Below are 18,174 nucleotides of genomic sequence, written 5' to 3'. Positions count from 1 at the left end.
GTTTTTTCAGAAGTGGGTGGCCAGGTCTGTCTCCCTAGTCTGTCTTAGTCTGGAAGCTCCATTGAAACCCATCCACCATGGGTGACCCTGCTGGTATTTGAAATACTAGTGGCATAGCTTTCAGCATCACAGCACCACACAGCTGCCACAGTATGACAAATGACAGATGGGTGGTGTGGTTCCGTGGCCGGGAAATGAACCAGGACCATGGCAGTGAGAGCGCCAAATCTTAACCACTAGACCACCACAGCTGGCTACTACAACTATTACCTATTCTCATAATTGGAAACATAACTCAATAGTCACTTTATAGCTAAGGGAACTGAAATAAAAGCAAGTAATGGGTTTTTTTTTTCAGAGTGTGGATTGTACTCAAAAGCCCCCAATTGCTCTATTCTGACTAGCCCAAGGATAGATGAGATGCTATTTTGCTCAGCTTTTATTACAGATGGAATATTCCTTGAAGCTGCAGAAAAACCTTTTAAGCATAAAAAAGCAAACTGCTGTGAGGGAGTTTTTTGATGTTACCATAAATCAAAAATGTACGACTGTGAGTACAGATGTTTACCGTCACAATGACAGAACAGAAAATAGCAGTATAAAAATATGTAAGAAATAGCAGCCTCACATTGCCCCTGATAACATAGTTGGAGTCACTCATAATATCTCGAGCCAATCCAAAATCACATATCTTCACCACCTTCCCGTGAGTCACAAGCACATTCCTGGCTGCCAGGTCTCTGTGAACACACTAGAAAGAATGAAATTGGAGTGTTATTTACTATGATGTATGTTATCACAGAGTGCAATCTTTCTTGTAGTTTCAAGTTCAGTAAGAGTTACAGATGCCAGAAATGTATAGTTCTTGAAGGTGTCTTATCTATACCCGGCTATGAACAGTCATCATGATGTATAACAAACTGAGTGAACACGGGTGACCCCATTCTTCAGCTACTGTGGCTACAGTCACTTGTGCTGCTTATGGAACATTCCAGAGGCCAAAGGGAACGGGTTCTTAGAAAGGAGCTCAAACCTAGCTGGATGTTGTCTCTTGTTATAAATAAGAGATGAGCAACAGGGCCCTCAGCTGAGCTCTCAAAGGGATTTTCAGAGGACTTCTTCCAGGACTGTTATAATGGGGTGTAGAAAACAATCTCGTTCGTGACTGGAAAATAGCTTTAGCAATAAAATGGAGTAATATCAAAGAAAATATTCAGAAAAAAATAAAATAAATTTGGGAAGGTTGACTAAAGTAGAATTCGAAGGAACCCTTGGAATTGAGAGATGACATGACATTAATCTGAGCGGTCGGGCAAGAAAATTAACTCTATGAAGGAAAATTTTAAAAGGAACAGAGCACTAGTAGCAAAGGTCCAAAGGCCTCTGTTCATTCTTGAAAAAATAAAAGCCAAAACCACAAAGACTAAAACCCCTCTAGCTCTCCTCCCTCCCTACCCAGTTTTCTGAGAGTGTTGTCACTTGCAAGCTCCATTTACATTTCATCCACTTTACTTCTGGGTCCCTGCAACCTGCCTTCCACCTCCCACTCATCTGCCCAAGCTGCTCTGGCTAAGCCCGGAGAAGACCTGCACGACACCAGTCCAGTAGAGATTTGATTTGACCGCTCCACGGTATCCGGTACTGTTTGCAGCTCCTCCTCCTTCAGGTCCCTCCTTCTGTGAATTCTGCCCACCACTCACCCCTGTTTTCTTCCTACTGCTCCGGTGGTTCCTGTTTCCTCCCGTGGCTCTGTGCATGAGCCTGCTCTCATCCCCAGGGCCACACCCTCTCATTCCACATCCTCCCCCGAGTCATCCAAAGCCAGGGATGCAACTACCATCACCAAATTTCTACTTCCCACCCAAACATTTCTCTTGAGCTTCAGATAGGAATATCCAAATATCTGCTGGACTAAGCTCTACTTTGTTGCCCAATGAACCTAACATTCAACATGTTTAACTCATCACTTTTCTCAAAAAACTTCCTCCTGATTCCATGTTCTTTACTCTATCCCATGTTCCCTGCTGGTTTTCCTTCAAAATCTTTTCCTTCAAAAATCTCCTGCAGTGCAAGCATGAACTTCTTCAGAAAGCCTTTTCTGCACCGCCTCCCCTCCCTCAGGTCTGATGTTCCTGGGTTCCCAGAACTTACTTGAACACAATATTTATCACACTGCAGCACAATCTTTGATTTGCATGTCTGCTTGTCTCTTTCTCCCCATCAATGATAAGATCTGACTCTGTGTCTCAGCACCTAGCACAGTGCTTGGCATGTAGGCAGTGCTCAAGTAATAACTGATGGCATCAAAGAGCCCGTGGAGGAGACTGAGGAGCAACCAGAGAAGTAGGGAGAAGTAGGGAGACATGATGATTCAGAGGAGAAACAAGGGAGGGGTCTAAGAAACTGGATAGTCTTCAAAAAATTCACGTTATTAGAAGCCCAGGGGAAAAAAGGCAGTGCTCCTTGACCTCCAATTGTGGGTAGTTTGTTTACTTAACTATAGGCAGCAAACAGCCAGATGATCTAGGTAGCTGCCCTCCAATGTCTATGAAGATACTTGTGAAAGCTCTACTATACATGTGTAGGTGAACGAACTATATTAAAGAAACTTGAGAAGATGGGCCTCCAGCAGCAGGTAGCAAAGATGAAGAGAAGAATGTGCCTCAGAGATGAGGGGTGGGAAAATATAATGAGAGTAACACCTTTTTTTTTTTTGTGAGGAAGATCAGCCCTGACCTAACATCTGTTGCCAATCCTTCCTCCCCGCTTATTTTTTTTTGCTGAGGAAGATTGGCCCTGGGCTAACATCCATGCCCGTCTTCCTCTACTTTATATGGGATGCCGCCACCACATGGCTTGACAAGCGGTGCGTAGGTGTGCACCAGGGCTCCGAACTTGCAAACTCCGGGCCCGCGGAAGCAGAGCACGCGCACTTAACCGCTACGCTACCAGGCCGCCCCGAGACAGTAACATTTTAAAGAAAAAAAGAATGCAGTGGAAATTAGTCTTTCCAAATTCATGGAGAAGGAGGAGAGAGGAGGCAAAGGGAGAGAAGTGGAGGAGAGAGGGAGGAAAAGACCAGGAGACTCAAAGAAAAAAGAGGAGGGAAAAGTTTGGGAAATAAAGAGAAGGTGATGGAAGGTACGAGAATGAGGACAGGAAGTAGCCAGAGGAAGGCTTTAATCTGCTTATACGCAGGAGACATTTGAAATGTCAGAGCACAGCAGGGCAGAAAGGCAATTTAGGAAGAATGCAAAACTGAGGTCGAGTCCATGGTCTGAGGCAGGCTCCACGGCCTCGGCGTCACACGCCAGGGGATCCGGCATTTAGCAGTGGGGGCAGTAGGCCTACAGGGCTGCTGCTGGCCGACAGCATGACGGTGTGGATTAGACAAAGGTGCCCAGGATGGCTGGCTTGGCAAGCAGAGCACACTGGATCTGAGCCTCCACTACCCCCTGGGTCAAATGCCCATGAGCAGGGCATAGCCTGAACAACTGGAACTGACTGTCCAAGGAAGGGCTGACACTGCTCCATCTGGTTTTGAGGAGGGATCCCCCAGGACTTCTATCTGGAGGCTTCAGGGGACTCTGGACAGCCCGGGAGGGCTGTGATAACCATTGTCTAATGACGGATCCCAGGCCTCTATACTATCATCAGCCAAGAGCTGAGGTAACATTCGAGGTGACTCCCACAGTGAACAGTGAGGGGGGAAAGACAGACTTTAAGGGATACGCGTTAAAATAAACAAGAAAAAAAAAGCACATCTCTTTTTCAAAATTATCTTTTTTTGTTGTTAGTTTCTCTTTTAAAGGAGCTTACCGACTTAAATTCCAGAAATTCCATTCCTTTGGCAACTTGATATGCAAAGCAAAGAAGATCTTCAAATGTAAGCACATTCAAGTCCTCTTCTTCCTCCAGCCTTTTTTGGTTTTCATATTCAATTTCATCTATAAAATAGAACTGGTCCTCATTTTTGCCAAAACTCTACAAAATTGCCTGATTAAATCTCTAAGAGGAGGTTATTAAAGCTACAGTTAGGTGAGGTGCTAAGACACACAAATGAAGCTGTCCCATCATTTTCCTGGTGGCATGGGGGCCCACCCATGTGTGCTAACAGTGCAGCCTACGAAGATGCATCTGAAGATTGTCTTTGGTTAGAGGAATCAATTCTCTAGCTGTTTTGGTGATGCATGCACAGCCTCCCGACTAGTTAGGAATTTCATATGCTCTTCTTTCGCACTAGGTAGTTTTGTCATGTTGGGAAAAGAATTAACACTAATCTACCACATTTTATGAATCGTATTGTGCACTTAATGTTCTTCCATTTAATCCTTCTAATAGTCCTATGAGGAAAGTATTATTAGGCCCATTTTACAAATGAGAAAATTGTGTCTCAGTTGGTTAAATAACTTGTCCAAAGTCATCCAGCCAGAAAGTGAAGGAACCAGAGGTTAACCCAACTTCTGTCTGACTCCAGAACTCATCATCTTTTCCACTTAGCAGGTAATAGGACAGCTCTAATTAATTTATGACTTTAAAAAGAATAACCTGACCAAATAAAATAGCTCTCAGTGCTTATTAGCTGATCATTGACATAAAATTCATAATATATTAACTGTTGGCTTTAACTACCTTTAAAGCAAATATGCATTAATAAAGCCTATAGATGACATTAGCAAGAAAAACATGCTCTTGTATTTACACAATTTTTAAAAATAGCTAATACAGAATCCTTGTATCTGTTTCTATTTTAAAGTGCTACTAATTAGAATAAAATATTACCTTCAGATTGAAATGAATTCCCATTGAACCCTGAGATATGATCCAACTCCTGGTGTATTTGAACTTCTCTTGAACCAGGCATACTATTAAAAAAAAATTGCTATTTCATTATTTATGTTCTTCTGAGTAGACATTTTATAAAAAAAAAATACAGTTCATCAGAGAAATGAATTCTAATTACAAATGGGCTTTTAAATTAAAAGCACAGCATCAACTTGTCCTTTTTTGTGGACTTTAAAAGCATCTGTGTGATAAGCTCACCAGTCTAACTCAGATAGGACTTATCCCGTTACCTGTACGGAGCCTTACAGTTCAAAGAAGACCCCACACAATCCTTACAACTCTACAAGCTGGTCGTCAAAGTCACATTTTATAAAAGAGAAATTTGGCTTGGTGAGATAAATATGATTTGCTGAAACCACAAAGCTAACACAGAGTGCAACTAGGACTCACACCTCATTCTTCTGTTTCTAAACTCAGTCCACTTTCCCTATAAAAGCGCATGTAATACAGATCTTCTATAGAGACCTATGTGTTCTATTTCCTTTTCTTGTAAAATTAATAAATAGTAATAATGAAAATCTCCTTTATGGTATATAAAATAGAACTCATCACTGAGAAATTTTGTATGCATTATATACAGAAAAAGATTCCATTTATTCCAGCATACAAGTTTAGCCCAATTTACAATTTCCATATCTTTGGAAAATCACTCCATGCGTTCAGACCACAAATATTCCAAAAGTAATTGCTTCAGTATATTTAATATCCCAGTGACTAGAATGAATCAAAGGCGCTAAGTTTACCAGCACCAGTTGTTACTAACCATGGAGGGCTGATTACATGCATCTGACTGACTAGGATAGACTCTATTCTAGAATACAGATGATGTTATAGAACTTTTTCAACTTTAGAATATGAACTGAGAAATGAGTGTAAAGGGAAGATTGGTGTGATAGTATGAATCAGTTAAGGGCAGCCACACAAAGACGTGCGTGGGGATCTCCACGGGGCCTTCCGGCTTCAACATGCTGGGTCTCTGTCTCAGATCCTAGAAGGCCAGAGGCCTGCACTGAAACTTACATGCTAGGAAACCAAGGCTGGAATCTCAAACACATCCTCCAAAAGTCCCCCAGCAAAGATATAAGTCTCTAACAAACCTGCCTATAGAATAAGGGAGAGCTTTCACATCTGCGGGAAAATAGGAATGCACTGTGGGCTGAGGAATCATTCTATTAGAATGCCTGTGAATTCATTCAGAGAAAGGCGTCACAGAGCTACGATATTCAAGCAACTAGCAAGAAATTTCCAAAGATGAGGACGAGCGTCCCACCAAACTCCTAGAGCCGTCGTTATTGCATGCTAAAACAGGAAATCCCGTCAGGACTGAGAATCACTCAGGACCCCACGGATGGCAGGCTACACAATGCAGAGCATAGAGACGAATGTTACCACTACTTTATTTTGTCCACACCACATTATGTCAATCAATCCACCCTAATTTTTTAAAATCCAATTTATGAGTTTAAGGCTCTTTTGTGCAATACTCCAAGGATCTGAACTACTTTCTGTGACTATGTCAAGGACTTTGGAAAAAGTGTTCATTCTTTCTACCAATACCTATGTGTTAACCTGGAGGCCTGAAAGATCGAATAACACACCTTTCCCAAAATTGACTCTGTGTCTAGGGTGTGATTTAGGCCCAGGTGGACAGAGACTGGCTCAACTGTAGGACCTGAACTGTAGGAAGGGAACGGTCTCATTGCTGCAAATCAACAGGGAAACTAGAGCAAAGGTAAGTGACCTTTCTAGGTCTTAGAGCCCGCAGACCACACAGTGCTGGACTATGGCTTTAGAGACTGGCCCGTGGGGGTGTTTAACTGCCATACCTTGTCTGTGTTCTACAATGTATAATTATGAAACCTTGACTCAGTCTCTTACCTGGAATTTGGATGTGATTGGAAAGTGGGGTAAAAACTGAAATTGTGTTCCTTGAAAATCTCCGTCCACGTCCTGTGAAATTTTTCTCTTTTATTTCTTAGATAGTTGAGAAGATCACCATAGCAACAATATTCAAAAATCAAGTAAATTGGTCCTGAAATAATGACAGTTTTAATTACAGGTATACAAATACCAAACAATTTTTTCAGACGTCTGTGTAGCAGAGAACATTGTCTACGAGAGCTCACTTCTCCTCTGACGTTGGCAGAGTACAACTTTTTCTGAGCCTATCTCTTCTTATACTTTAAACTCAATTTTAGCTTTTTGCTGAAATTCCTTTGGAAAGCAGTGTCTTCTTGCCTTCCACTTTGGCCCTTGTGCGTGTGGCCTCAACAATAACCACTGGCCACCTGGACTCTCCAGTTTGCACCTGGGCACAATATGCCAGCTGCACTGTGAGCACTTGGTAAATATACGGTGACTTGTTTGCCTGAAGAGGGAGAAATATATCCCCAATCTCCTTGTAGATCCGTTTTCTTTTTTTCTCTTCATTTAGTCCCAGTCCCAGGCTGGCTGTTCCAGCAAGAATGACCCTTGGGCACATCATTCAGATATTTCTAGGGGGAAGTGAGAGAATCAGAGTACATGCTCCATTGAATTCTGGGAAAGAGTTTGAAATTCCACCCCGGCTGTGCCTTATTTGAAGCAGCCCAACTAGGGCAGTGGCCAAGCTCTGCAGCCGTTCTCACCACTACAGATGCCAGCTTCACAGCCAGGGGAGAAGCACCCTCTGAGCAGCCAGCCTGAGACACCACAAAATGTGCCTGCAGTGCTGTCATTGTTGTTCAGTAGGTTACAACTACGTGGCACTTCTCCATAAAGAGAGGCATTCTCCACAGTGACCCATCTGATTACAGAGCGCTCAATGTCTAAGCCCCCTTAGGTTTGAGGGCCCACACTGTGATGGAAAAAGAAGAAAAAAATGAGAACAATTGCCCTCTTTGTCTTCAGGCTGACATATTTTTGATGAGGTGTTCTTAGTGGGAACTGGTTACCTGACAGCGTGCACGCCCCCAGCAGATTCACAATGTTCTCATGGTTTCCCAGGTGAGTCATCATTTTGAGTTCAGACATGAGAGCCTCTCTTTCAGAACTGTCTGCTTTTTCTGTCAACGGAAGAGCATAAAAAATGTAAAACTAAAATAAAATAGGCATTTTAGGTTATTTAATAAATTAAAACTTTCCTCAATTTAGAGCAGATTTGCATAAAAATTTTAAAATACGTAAAATAATCCATGAATTTTGAATAACAATATCTTGTGTTTTAAGACAGAATTTCAAAGACTGTAGTAGAAAAGTTGAATCTAATAATGTGCCTTTCTAGTGGATGTTCCTCTGTCTACCAAAATAAAATCCTTATAATTGACCCTCAAAAAACAAAATAAAACAAAATAATAATAATACGTGATTTTCCTCCATAGTAGAAGTTAATACATATGCTGAAGAAATGAAACATACATTTCTTTTTTTTTGACTCTTGCATTTGTTAAAGTCATAGACAGACAAGACAGGAATGTCAGTGAGGATGGTTGGCTCCAGTCTGGGGCCCTCAGGTCTACAACATTCAGTTTGCCAGTGGGTCCAGTGGTGAGAGGTCCAAAAGGACCAATTCTCACTAACCAAGTTCTCCAGAGACTCATTAATTGATAATGAGAAATGTAACTGATGCGTAGGCTAGAATGTATTCACTGGCCAATGCATTCTCTCCCTGGAGACAAGTATAGATAGCTTGGCAAAATGTACTCATCATCTTGCTTAGAAGCATAGCATCAGGGTAGTTATTGATGAACTCCAAGGTCTCGTTTCATTGAGACCGATGTTCCAGTTGGTCCGGGCACCCCTGCCCAGGCAGGTGCTAGAGCCCTAGAGGCAAGGGCAGGGTCTTTGGACTGTCCCCTCCAGGCTCCAGGCTCCAGGCACCAGGCACCCAGCCCTCTGTTAACATATTCTCTCTTACAGACATAAAAACTTTTCTTTACATTCAATGAACATTTGATTAGGTATTTCCAGGTCTCATTATTTTGTCCTGGAAGACATCCTAGCTTTTATAGTGGTTTTTCCAGAACATTGATGCCATCTATTTTGTCTTGAGCGAGCTCTCAGGGGTATCCTTATTTCCGACACCTTGGCTTGGGAGTGAGATCCTTCACTGTGTGTCCTGTGACCCACTAGCACCTCATGTCTTCCACTGCTTCACATTTTATAGGGATTTGTAGCTTTCAATTGTCCGTGTCTTGTTCTTCATGACCAAAATAACACATTTTATGGTGTGCTTAACTTTTTCAAAGCACTTTCATATACCATTATCTGATTTTCATTCATTCATTCATTCATTCATGCATTGAACAAGTATTTCTTGAGTGCCTACTATGTATGAGGCAAAGTGCCAGGCATTGAGGGAATGAATGATAGACAAGACACAACCCCTGTCTTCCTGGAGTTTAGAGTCTCTTGGAAAAGGGAAACAAATAAATAAACAATTACAATATAGTGTGATAAATGCAACATGGCAAATGAATGTAGGGGTGCTGTGGGGTCACACAAGAGGGATACCTAACCTAGCCTCAGGAGGGGTGGGGAAGGGGACACGAAATGGCTATACTGAGACCTGAGGAAAAACAGGAGTTAACCAGGTGAATTCACGTGAGGAGAGAGGAAGAAGAACATTCCATACTGAAGAAACAGGGTGGGCAAAGATCAAGAAAGAAGAGAGTAGTGCAAAACAGATACAGACCCAGCCCTCATGAGGCTTACAGACTAATGCGGCAGATAAGACATTAATTGAATAATTAAACAAATATGTAATTATAATTGTGATAAATTCTATGGAAAAAAAGCCTACAGAGAGCTAAGGATAGCATATAGCAAGGAACTTGATCTCGTCTGTGGTGTGAGAGGAGGCTTCCCTGAGGAAGTGATATTTAAGCTGAGATCCAAAGGAGTCAAAGATGACTACGTGAAAGGGGAAGGGTAAGCAGAAGGATCAGCCTGTGCAAAGGCCCTGAGATGGGAGGGAGCACACTGCTTGGAGGAACTGAAAGGAGACCAGTGTGCCGCTGTGCTGAGAGTGGGAGGTGGAGAAGTGAGCAGCAGCCAAATCATCCAGGGCTGTGTAGACTATTTCAAGAGTAATTGAAAGCAACCGGAAATGTTAAGCAGGAAAATGATATGATCTGCTTTGCATTTCATAACCATCCCTTGCACTTCAGTATAGAGAATCCAAAGGTTATTGCAGCCATTCGGAAGATATGGACGTGGACTAGAGTGGTAGTAATAGAGATAAGAGAGAAGAGGATGAACGCAAGAGACACTAAGCAGGAAACCTGATAGGAAGAGCTTACTGGGTGTTAGAATGAGGACAATTGCAAGGATGAGTCCTAGATTTCTGATTTGCCCGGTTGTGTGGAATGTTAGTCTTTAGTACTCATAACCAATCACTGAGAGAGGGAGCATTGATGGAGGGTCAGGGTTGGAGGAGTCTGGTTTGGATAAGCTGAATTAAAGGAACTTTTGAGATATCCAAGCATTTGGACATATGAACCTGAAGCTCAGAAGGGAGACACAACCATGAGAACCTTTGGTACATAGGATGAAGTCACAGGTGTGGTTGAGATAACCTATGATGAGCATGTGGAGTGAAAATGGAAGGAGGTCCAGGAGCAGGCCTTTAGGAGCTCCAGATAAACAGCTGGGTAGAAGATAATGAGCCAGCAGAGGACTGTGAAGCAGTCAGAGAGGTAGGAGGAAAACCAGAAGAATATGGTGATGTGGAAACGAAAGGAAGAAAGCATTTAAAGATGGAGAGAATAGTCAATCATGCCAATTTATGGTGAAAATTCAAGTAACATGAGGACTAAGAAATGCCCATTAGACTTAGTTTGTCGGTGATCAGTGACCTCCAAACAGCTGGGCGGGCCCTTGCTTAGTGAGTGATGCTAAGGGGGAGGGATGGCAGTGGATGCCAGATGGGAGTGGTTGGAGCAATGAGTGTGAAGTGGTACAGAGGGCTCCAATTTGCTCTTCTACCTAGAGTCTGTGTCAAATAATAAGAAACAACATCTACCTGTAGCAACAGTATCCCCAAATATTCAAACACAAAAAAAACCACTAAACAGAGAAGAGGAAGAAGAGGTGGAGTCTCGTATTCATGACTTGTTTTTTATTTATTTATTTATTTATTTATTTATTTATTTATTTATTTATTTAATGAGGAAGATCAGCCCTGAGGTAACATCCGTGCTAATCCTCCTCTTTTTGCTGAGGAAGACCGGCTCTGAGCTAACATCTATTGCCAATCCTCCTCCTTTTTTTTTCCCCCAAAGCCCCAGTAGATAGCTGTACGTCATAGTTGCACATCCTTCTAGTTGCTGTACGTGGGACGCGGCCTCAGCATGGCCCCAGAAGCGGTGCGTGGGTGCGCGCCAGGGATCCAAACCCGGGCCACCAGTAGCGGAGCGCGAGCACTTAACCGCTAAGCCATGTGACCCGCCCATGACTTGCATTTTATATTCATGACTTGGTTGACACTAACCCCAACTCACTCCCTTTTTAGGCTTGAGACATGGCAAGCAGTAACCATAAAAATGATGGAAAAGAGAAGAAGGGGCGGTGGGAGACTGCGCCTCCCATCTTTGTGGACATCATTCCCCTTTACTGTACCTTTCAGCATTTTGACTGCAACCTGGATTGAGACTCCTGTTTTACTAATTCCATAAGCTGTTGCATTCATCACTTTTCCAAAAGCACCCGATCCTAGTACCTTCCCTGCAAGATAAATGGTGAGTGAGTGCATGTTAAAGATTTTCCAACAGAAAGGAAACGCTACAGAAACATTTGGAACATTTGATTCTTACCAAATTCTAAATTTTCTCTTGGAAACTCCCATTTGAGATCATATTCATATTCTCTGAAATCAATGTAGAAGTACTCATTATCCAAAGAACCGGTCACCTGCACCATTTGCAGCTGGCTTTCATACCTAAATTGCTTCAGAGATAAAATAATGAGTCAATTAGCAATAGGCAGTTCTTCAGAATTAGGAAACAATGGTTAATTTTTACCTTTGCTTTTACCTTTTTGTACTTGTGACAAATTAGCATGGTTAAAATGGCAATGAAGGGCAGACAAATCCCAATTGTTGCATAGAAGATGTTGTCCTGGATGAAAGGGAAGGGGCCTGCAAGGAAAGAGAGTCACTGAGCGATGAGTTAGAATTCCTGGCTGATAGTATAGTAGATTATCTCACATCCTGTTTGAGTAACCATTATTTGCAGTCCTTACAAGCACTCCACAAATACTCTACTCCCCACAGAAAATCAGGCAATGTTCATATAAAGGACAAGTTTCCTTCCTAGAAAATTTTAAGTGATTCTGAACCCATTTTTAAAAAATCACTTACTAGGGTTATAAGAATTACATCTATTTAAACCCACAGGATATATAAGTCAGATAAAAAAAGTTTGTGTTTCTCCTACGAAGATATCATATGAATGTGGAGAAGTTAGTTTGGGGATGCTGGTGATTCTAAGCTATTAGCATAGACGGACAGGTTTCAGAATTGTTTAACTTAGGAGGGCTCTAAAAAACAAACTAAAAATTATAAAACAGCAGGCTAAAGGCAAATAAGATTAAGCCAAAGGGAAAATGGGAGAGACTCCAGATTACTAAATCCGTGTCACTAGAGTTGGCTCTTCCGGTAGATATTCACTCTACTGGGCGTTTAAAGTTCTACCTACATCACTCAAATCCGTGAGTCATAACAACCTAAGCAGAAGTCACTCTGCTCCCAAACTCCAAAACCGTAGAGATTCAGTGGGGATTCTCGCCCGACTCAAAAAGCCTTCTTGTCTCACACACTGAATCTATCTGCTCTTGTAAAATTCCCCAAATAAAAGCCAACGACAGGGACTAACTTCTAGTGGGGAATTCCTGAAGGTGGTGCATTACAACAGCAACTGCTGTATACCTGGTGAGTTTAAAAGGATTGTTTCACAAGATGTGCCAAGGGAATTGTATGCACAGCACTTCACCAGGAACCCTTTTACGGCCTCACTCATGTTAAGAGTACTGCTCGAGATCCACTTTCCAAATACTTTTCTTTTAGCCTTTTTATTCCAAATTCCTTCTGTGATTTCTTCTGTGCAGCTGAAAAGAAATGGCAGACAGAGAGGTTAGATAGGTGGGGCTGTCATCAGATTGGAAGTTAGGGTTTCTCTAGTGAACTCTAAAAGACATTCATCTATTATAAGTTATCAGAAACAATTGGTGACCATTTAGAATTACGGTTGACTCAGAAGGTAAGCATTTTAAATACTTCATCATATCTTCTTAAACTGACTTCATGAGAAAGAGTCAACATGTCAGAGTGTGAGTTTTACGCTCTTCCAACACAAAAGACATCCTTATTACTTGAGAGACTTGTCTGAACACTTCTTCCAGGTCCAAGATGGTAATGGGTATCCATCAGAGGAGCAAGAAGCCTGACTTGCTGATGCCTCGGCCAGCACTTGAGGTTTCCCTGAAGAAAATAACATGAAAAATAAGCTCATGTAGTATGGTACTTTCCAGAAATGGTTTCAAAGTTGGCTTCAAATAGGCTGCCCATTTACTCCAAGCAGTTTGTACTTCTGGGAGGGTGTCTCATGCAGGATGACTCAAGGTCTCTGGTTATTCCCTCTCTCCCCCTTGTTATGTAACCTTATGTACAAGCAGCCCTACCACCTATAGCACTTTTCCACTGCTAGACTCCTGGAGAGAGCTGAGGTGTAGATCTCTATCTACCCATACACCTCAAAATGATTTTAAGCTTCAGAAATATCTGCAAGAAGTCCAATGAAGTGTACTCTCATCTTTTTATACACCAAAGAAACAAAAATTATTAAAACAAATAAATGGTAGGCAATATGACTTTCAGCCTTTCCTTAACATGATCTTTCAAAGTACTAAAGTCAAAAAAGTCACAACACTAAAGCACAGTCAGAGAGGACATGGAATAAGTCTCTCGGCTTCAAAGGATGAACACAGAAAAAGCTATATATAAACAAAGCCAGTAGATATGAAAGTAAAATTTCAAAACACTTCAGCATATAAAAACAGTTTTATAGCATTCCTTCTATGCCATTAGTTAGCTCTTTCTGGCCATAGTTAATAAATAATTAAGGAGTTACAAGATTAAAATTAAATTTCTTGACAATTTAACTTACTTCTTATATTCAGTGTGAACATTTTTGTGAACTGGGCGTCATCATTTTCTGCATGGAATATATATTCTCCTGGCTGGTGTTTATGGTTGCAAAACTTAGATATGCTGTTTGAAAAGAATTAAAGGCAGACTTAGCAAGATTCTTACAGGAGATGCTGAAATGAATGGCGGTGTGCATGGGACAAGTCTTCCTTGAGACGTTCACTCCCTAAAGTTCAGTGGACAAGAAGGTGTCTGTATGCTAGGCCTTCGCTACTCAGAATACGGCCCATGGACAGGCATCAGCATTGGGATTATCTGGGAGCTTGTTAGAAATACAAATACCCCACCCCAAACCTACTGACTCAGAGTCTGTATTTTAAGATGATCTCCGTGTGATTCATGCCCACATTGAAGGTTGAGAAGTACTGATCCAGTCTGGGGTTCCTCAGTGAGACAAGAAGGTTTCTGCCCCTACTGTTCTATACATTCCGGACTAGTCTGACTTCCCAGAAATATAGAAGAACCTCTGAAGTGGAGGAACCCATAACCCCCCTGCTTCCTGAAAGGATGGCTCTCTGATGTCAGTCCAAGGCAGGATCTATGACAAACCCTTGACTTATATAGCAATTAACAATGATGAGGGCTCAAATCCACTGAGTTGGTACAGAAATCTTTGGGTGGTCTCAGCAGGCTCTAGATCTACTTGGAGTGCTCATCACCCACTCAATACATTTTGATATGGATAACTTGATATTGGGGATTATCCACCATGCCTACCAAGTAAATGGGACGCTGGATATTGTAGTGGGATGTCGGATAGTGTAGGAGAGGTAGGAGAGCAAGGAGCTGTTGAATATGCCTTCATGCATTGAAGAAATAGAAAAAAATTTCCCTTAGAATAAGAATAAAAAATCTCAGTCTTGTTCACAAAATATTTAATTGGGCCATCTCCGTATAGCCTAAAAAAAAAAAAGACTACGTATGGGCAGGGTAGAAATGTAAACAGGAGGACCTGGAGTGGAAGCCAGCCTTAAACTAGGAGCTATGTAGGAGGCAAAACACCTAGAATATACAGCTCCTGCCCTCAAAGATATCACAATCCAGGTGGGTGGACAAAACCTGCATAAGTAGAACAGTTAAAGCATTAAACTGAAGGCCAGTAGAGGACGAAAGAAGGCAGAGGCCAGTGTAAGTGAGAAAAGTTCAGAGAGCCTCACAGAAGCAGGACTTGAGTGAGGTCTTCACTGGATAAGCTGGTTTTAATGAGGGCAAAAGAAAAGGACATTCAAGGAGGAGGCAACAGCAGGACTTAAAACATGAGGCAGGAATTCCTCAGGCCACGAAGGAGAGTGATGGGAAAGCTCTTCACTGGAGCAGAGGTGCATGTGGGATGTAGCAGCAAAGAGGGCTCAGTGGATAGGGTGGGGAGGCTGATCAGGGACCTTGAAAAACAGGCCTAATTATTTAGACCTGAAGGAGAAAGCAGGAATCAGATGCTGTGGACTCCTGAGCAGGAGAGAATACCATGAACAGCATCTTAGTTTAGAGTGATGGTAGCAGGAAAAGTTTATTGGAGAGAAGTCTGGAGGCAGTTATTGTAGTAACCCAGGAATTCATTCATTCATTCATTCTACTGTCAGTGGTAGAGCCTAATTGTGGAGGAATCAGGAATACAACATGAGTTAGAAAAATTAGGTTTCCGTTCTCCCAGAATTTACGGTTTGGTGAAGGCAGGCCAGTAAATAAGCAGTTACAGTATAATGTGGGAAGTCCTATGAGAGGAGAAGTAAAAGTTCAGACAAGAGTTCAGAGCCTGAAAAGATGAGTGTTGTCTAAGATGGGAAAATGAGAAAGGAGAGGAGAGAGCAAACCCAAAAGGCACCAGGAAAAAGGGAACAGCAGGTGCTGGATTGGATATGGAAGATGAAGGAGAGAACAGAATCCCAATTGATCCCTAAGATTCAAAACACCACCTAGCAACTGATAGAACAGCTTTTGAGCCCATGTTTATCTGACTCCGATGTTCTGTGCCCTTAAGTCGGAAGCTAAAAGGTAATTCTGACTGTACATAGTGATGAGAGAATTTATTTCTCTGGCCTATCAAGTGAGCATTTAACAAGTTTTTTGTTTGCCTCATTAACAAGAAGGCTGAAGACATAAAAAGGGGAATTTCTTATCCTGACCTACTTCTGGACAGCAAGAAGGAAATGGTTGGTGAAGCGGAAGTGACAGAAAGATTGGGGAAAGCCAAATTATAACCTAGGGAGAAGAGTAAATATGGCTATGTGCGATTTCCAGACTTTAGGAAGGCAGCATTTAAGTGGTCCAAGAAGAGAAAGAAGTGAGCTTCTAAAAGGGAAAATGTAATTCTCACTGGACAATAGCAAAGACCCTAAAAAGGGAGAACAGAGGAGATAAAAAAGAAGCCAGTGTGGCTAGCCATGGACCATGCCAAAAGCACCGATCAATTTAATAGGAAAAGAAATTTCCAATACAACTATTGACTATCATGCACCAAAGCAAAATGTTTTGTAAACTCTTTCCCTCCTAAGTCTTTTGTGCTGTCTTAATGGAGCAGGAGTTGCCAGGGTTTAGACAAGAGAGCATCTGAAATGGTCTCACTCTTCCAGGTAGGAAATTGGCCACATAAGTAGACTGAACATGTAAGTGAATATCCACGTTGTTTTAAATTGCCCGTGCCCTTGTTTATGACAGTTAACCCCAGCAATAGCAACTGCGTCGCTGAGCCTCCTCTGGAAATTCCAAGGGGACTAACCAATTAGGTGATCAAGAGATTCAAAGCTTCCTCTCTCCCCTAGGGTTTTTCTAAAAAGGGCCAGCTGTCAGGAGACAAGAGATCAGGAAATTGGAGTTTACAGAGAAATAATACCTTGGTGACAAAGAAGATGTAGTCTCATTACAACTATGAAAAGAGTTCTCTCCTCTGTACAATCAAAATGCAGGTCATTTTTATTTTCCATTTAGTGCCGAGAGGGGAGGAGTTGAGAAAGGGCAGGCTCTTTCCAGTGACTCAGGGAGTAATTTTACTATAAAGGATGCTTTTTGCAAAGAGCAAGGGATCATCAAAGTCAAATCAGAATGCAGAGAACAATCAGGCATGTCCTGGAGATACTGGGAGCTTCTGAAACTGGAAAGCGAAGAGCTGACTAGACTGAAGTGCTTTACGCGGGGCCAACAGTCACCCCAACAGGACGTCCACAATCCTGTCTCCCTCAGCCCGCGGTTTCGGCTGGCTTGAGCCCCACTCAAGTTGAATCTGATCTGTTCAAATTTCTGCCCTGAGTTAGATCAAGATAGTCGGGGGGCGGGAGAGAGATGCTGATGATTTTACATTAGACTATATAATACCATGCTCGTTTTTATTTTATTTCAGGAGGGCCAACAAGCCTCGGGGAGTACGACCATTAAAAACTCAATAGCAAAGTGTGGCACATCTCACCAGGAGGCACACTTTTATTTTCAAATAACCAAAGAGCATGCTTGTATTTTGCTTCCTTACACACTGGGTTTGAGAATCTCACACTTCTGAAATGAGTGGGTGTCAAGAGGCAGTATAGCGATGTGGTTAAAAACACAGGCTTTGAAGTCAGCTGTTTTTGCTGGAATCCCAACTCCGTCATCGCTCAGTGGTGTGACCATGGGCAGGTCGCTTAACCTCTCTCCACCTCAGTTATCCTCATCTGTAAAATGAAGATAGTAATAGTATCTGCCTCATATGGTTGTTGGAGCAGAACTTTGTGTGAAGTTTTTATTAAAGCAGTTTTGTATAAAGTGCCTATAACAGTGCCTAGCATGTAGTAAACACAATATATGTGTTAGATTATCATTACTATGAGGCTTATTAAGTCCAGTAATCATTTTGAATAAGAAGGACATTTAGAAGCTTTACTCTGGGGTATACAGTAAGTGAGAAAATCATATTAAAATAAAAAGAAAGATGCAAAGAAAAAAAAACTAAAGTAAATGCCTATCAATAGGAGTTAATGAAAATAAATTTTCTAAAAATGGAATACTATACAGCCATTAAAATGATAATGTAGGGGCCGGCCCAGTGGCGCAAGCAGTTAGGTTCGTGCACTCCGCCGCGGCGGTCCGGGGTTCGCCAGTTCGGATCCCGGGTGCGCGCCGACGCACTGCTTGGCAGGCCATGCTGTGGCGGTGTCCCATATAAAGTGGAGGAAGATGGG

At 42.1% G+C, this 18,174-nt stretch overlaps 1 protein-coding gene across 3 annotated transcripts in view; it reads right to left on the bottom strand.

Annotated features, from left to right (window-relative positions):
* FLT3 (fms related receptor tyrosine kinase 3) overlaps positions 1-18,174 on the bottom strand; it is an 83,244-nt gene that overhangs the window by 10,778 nt on the left and 54,292 nt on the right. For all 3 annotated transcript variants that reach the window (XM_004435287.3, XM_087436247.1, XM_087436248.1), the window contains 11 exons: positions 13,986-14,089; positions 13,192-13,300; positions 12,749-12,927; positions 11,856-11,959; positions 11,637-11,769; positions 11,443-11,547; positions 7,779-7,889; positions 6,724-6,877; positions 4,783-4,865; positions 3,820-3,947; positions 629-751 (listed from right to left, as the gene is read on the bottom strand). In XM_004435287.3, coding sequence (XP_004435344.2) covers positions 629-751; positions 3,820-3,947; positions 4,783-4,865; positions 6,724-6,877; positions 7,779-7,889; positions 11,443-11,547; positions 11,637-11,769; positions 11,856-11,959; positions 12,749-12,927; positions 13,192-13,300; positions 13,986-14,089 — 1,333 coding nt within the window. The remainder of the gene's footprint in view (positions 1-628; positions 752-3,819; positions 3,948-4,782; positions 4,866-6,723; positions 6,878-7,778; positions 7,890-11,442; positions 11,548-11,636; positions 11,770-11,855; positions 11,960-12,748; positions 12,928-13,191; positions 13,301-13,985; positions 14,090-18,174) is intronic.

This window comes from Ceratotherium simum, chromosome 10, assembly GCF_057802395.1.
Source record: "Ceratotherium simum simum isolate JZ-2026a chromosome 10, ASM5780239v1, whole genome shotgun sequence".
NCBI lineage: Eukaryota > Metazoa > Chordata > Mammalia > Perissodactyla > Rhinocerotidae > Ceratotherium > Ceratotherium simum.
This window is presented reverse-complemented; position numbering and strand designations above follow the sequence as displayed.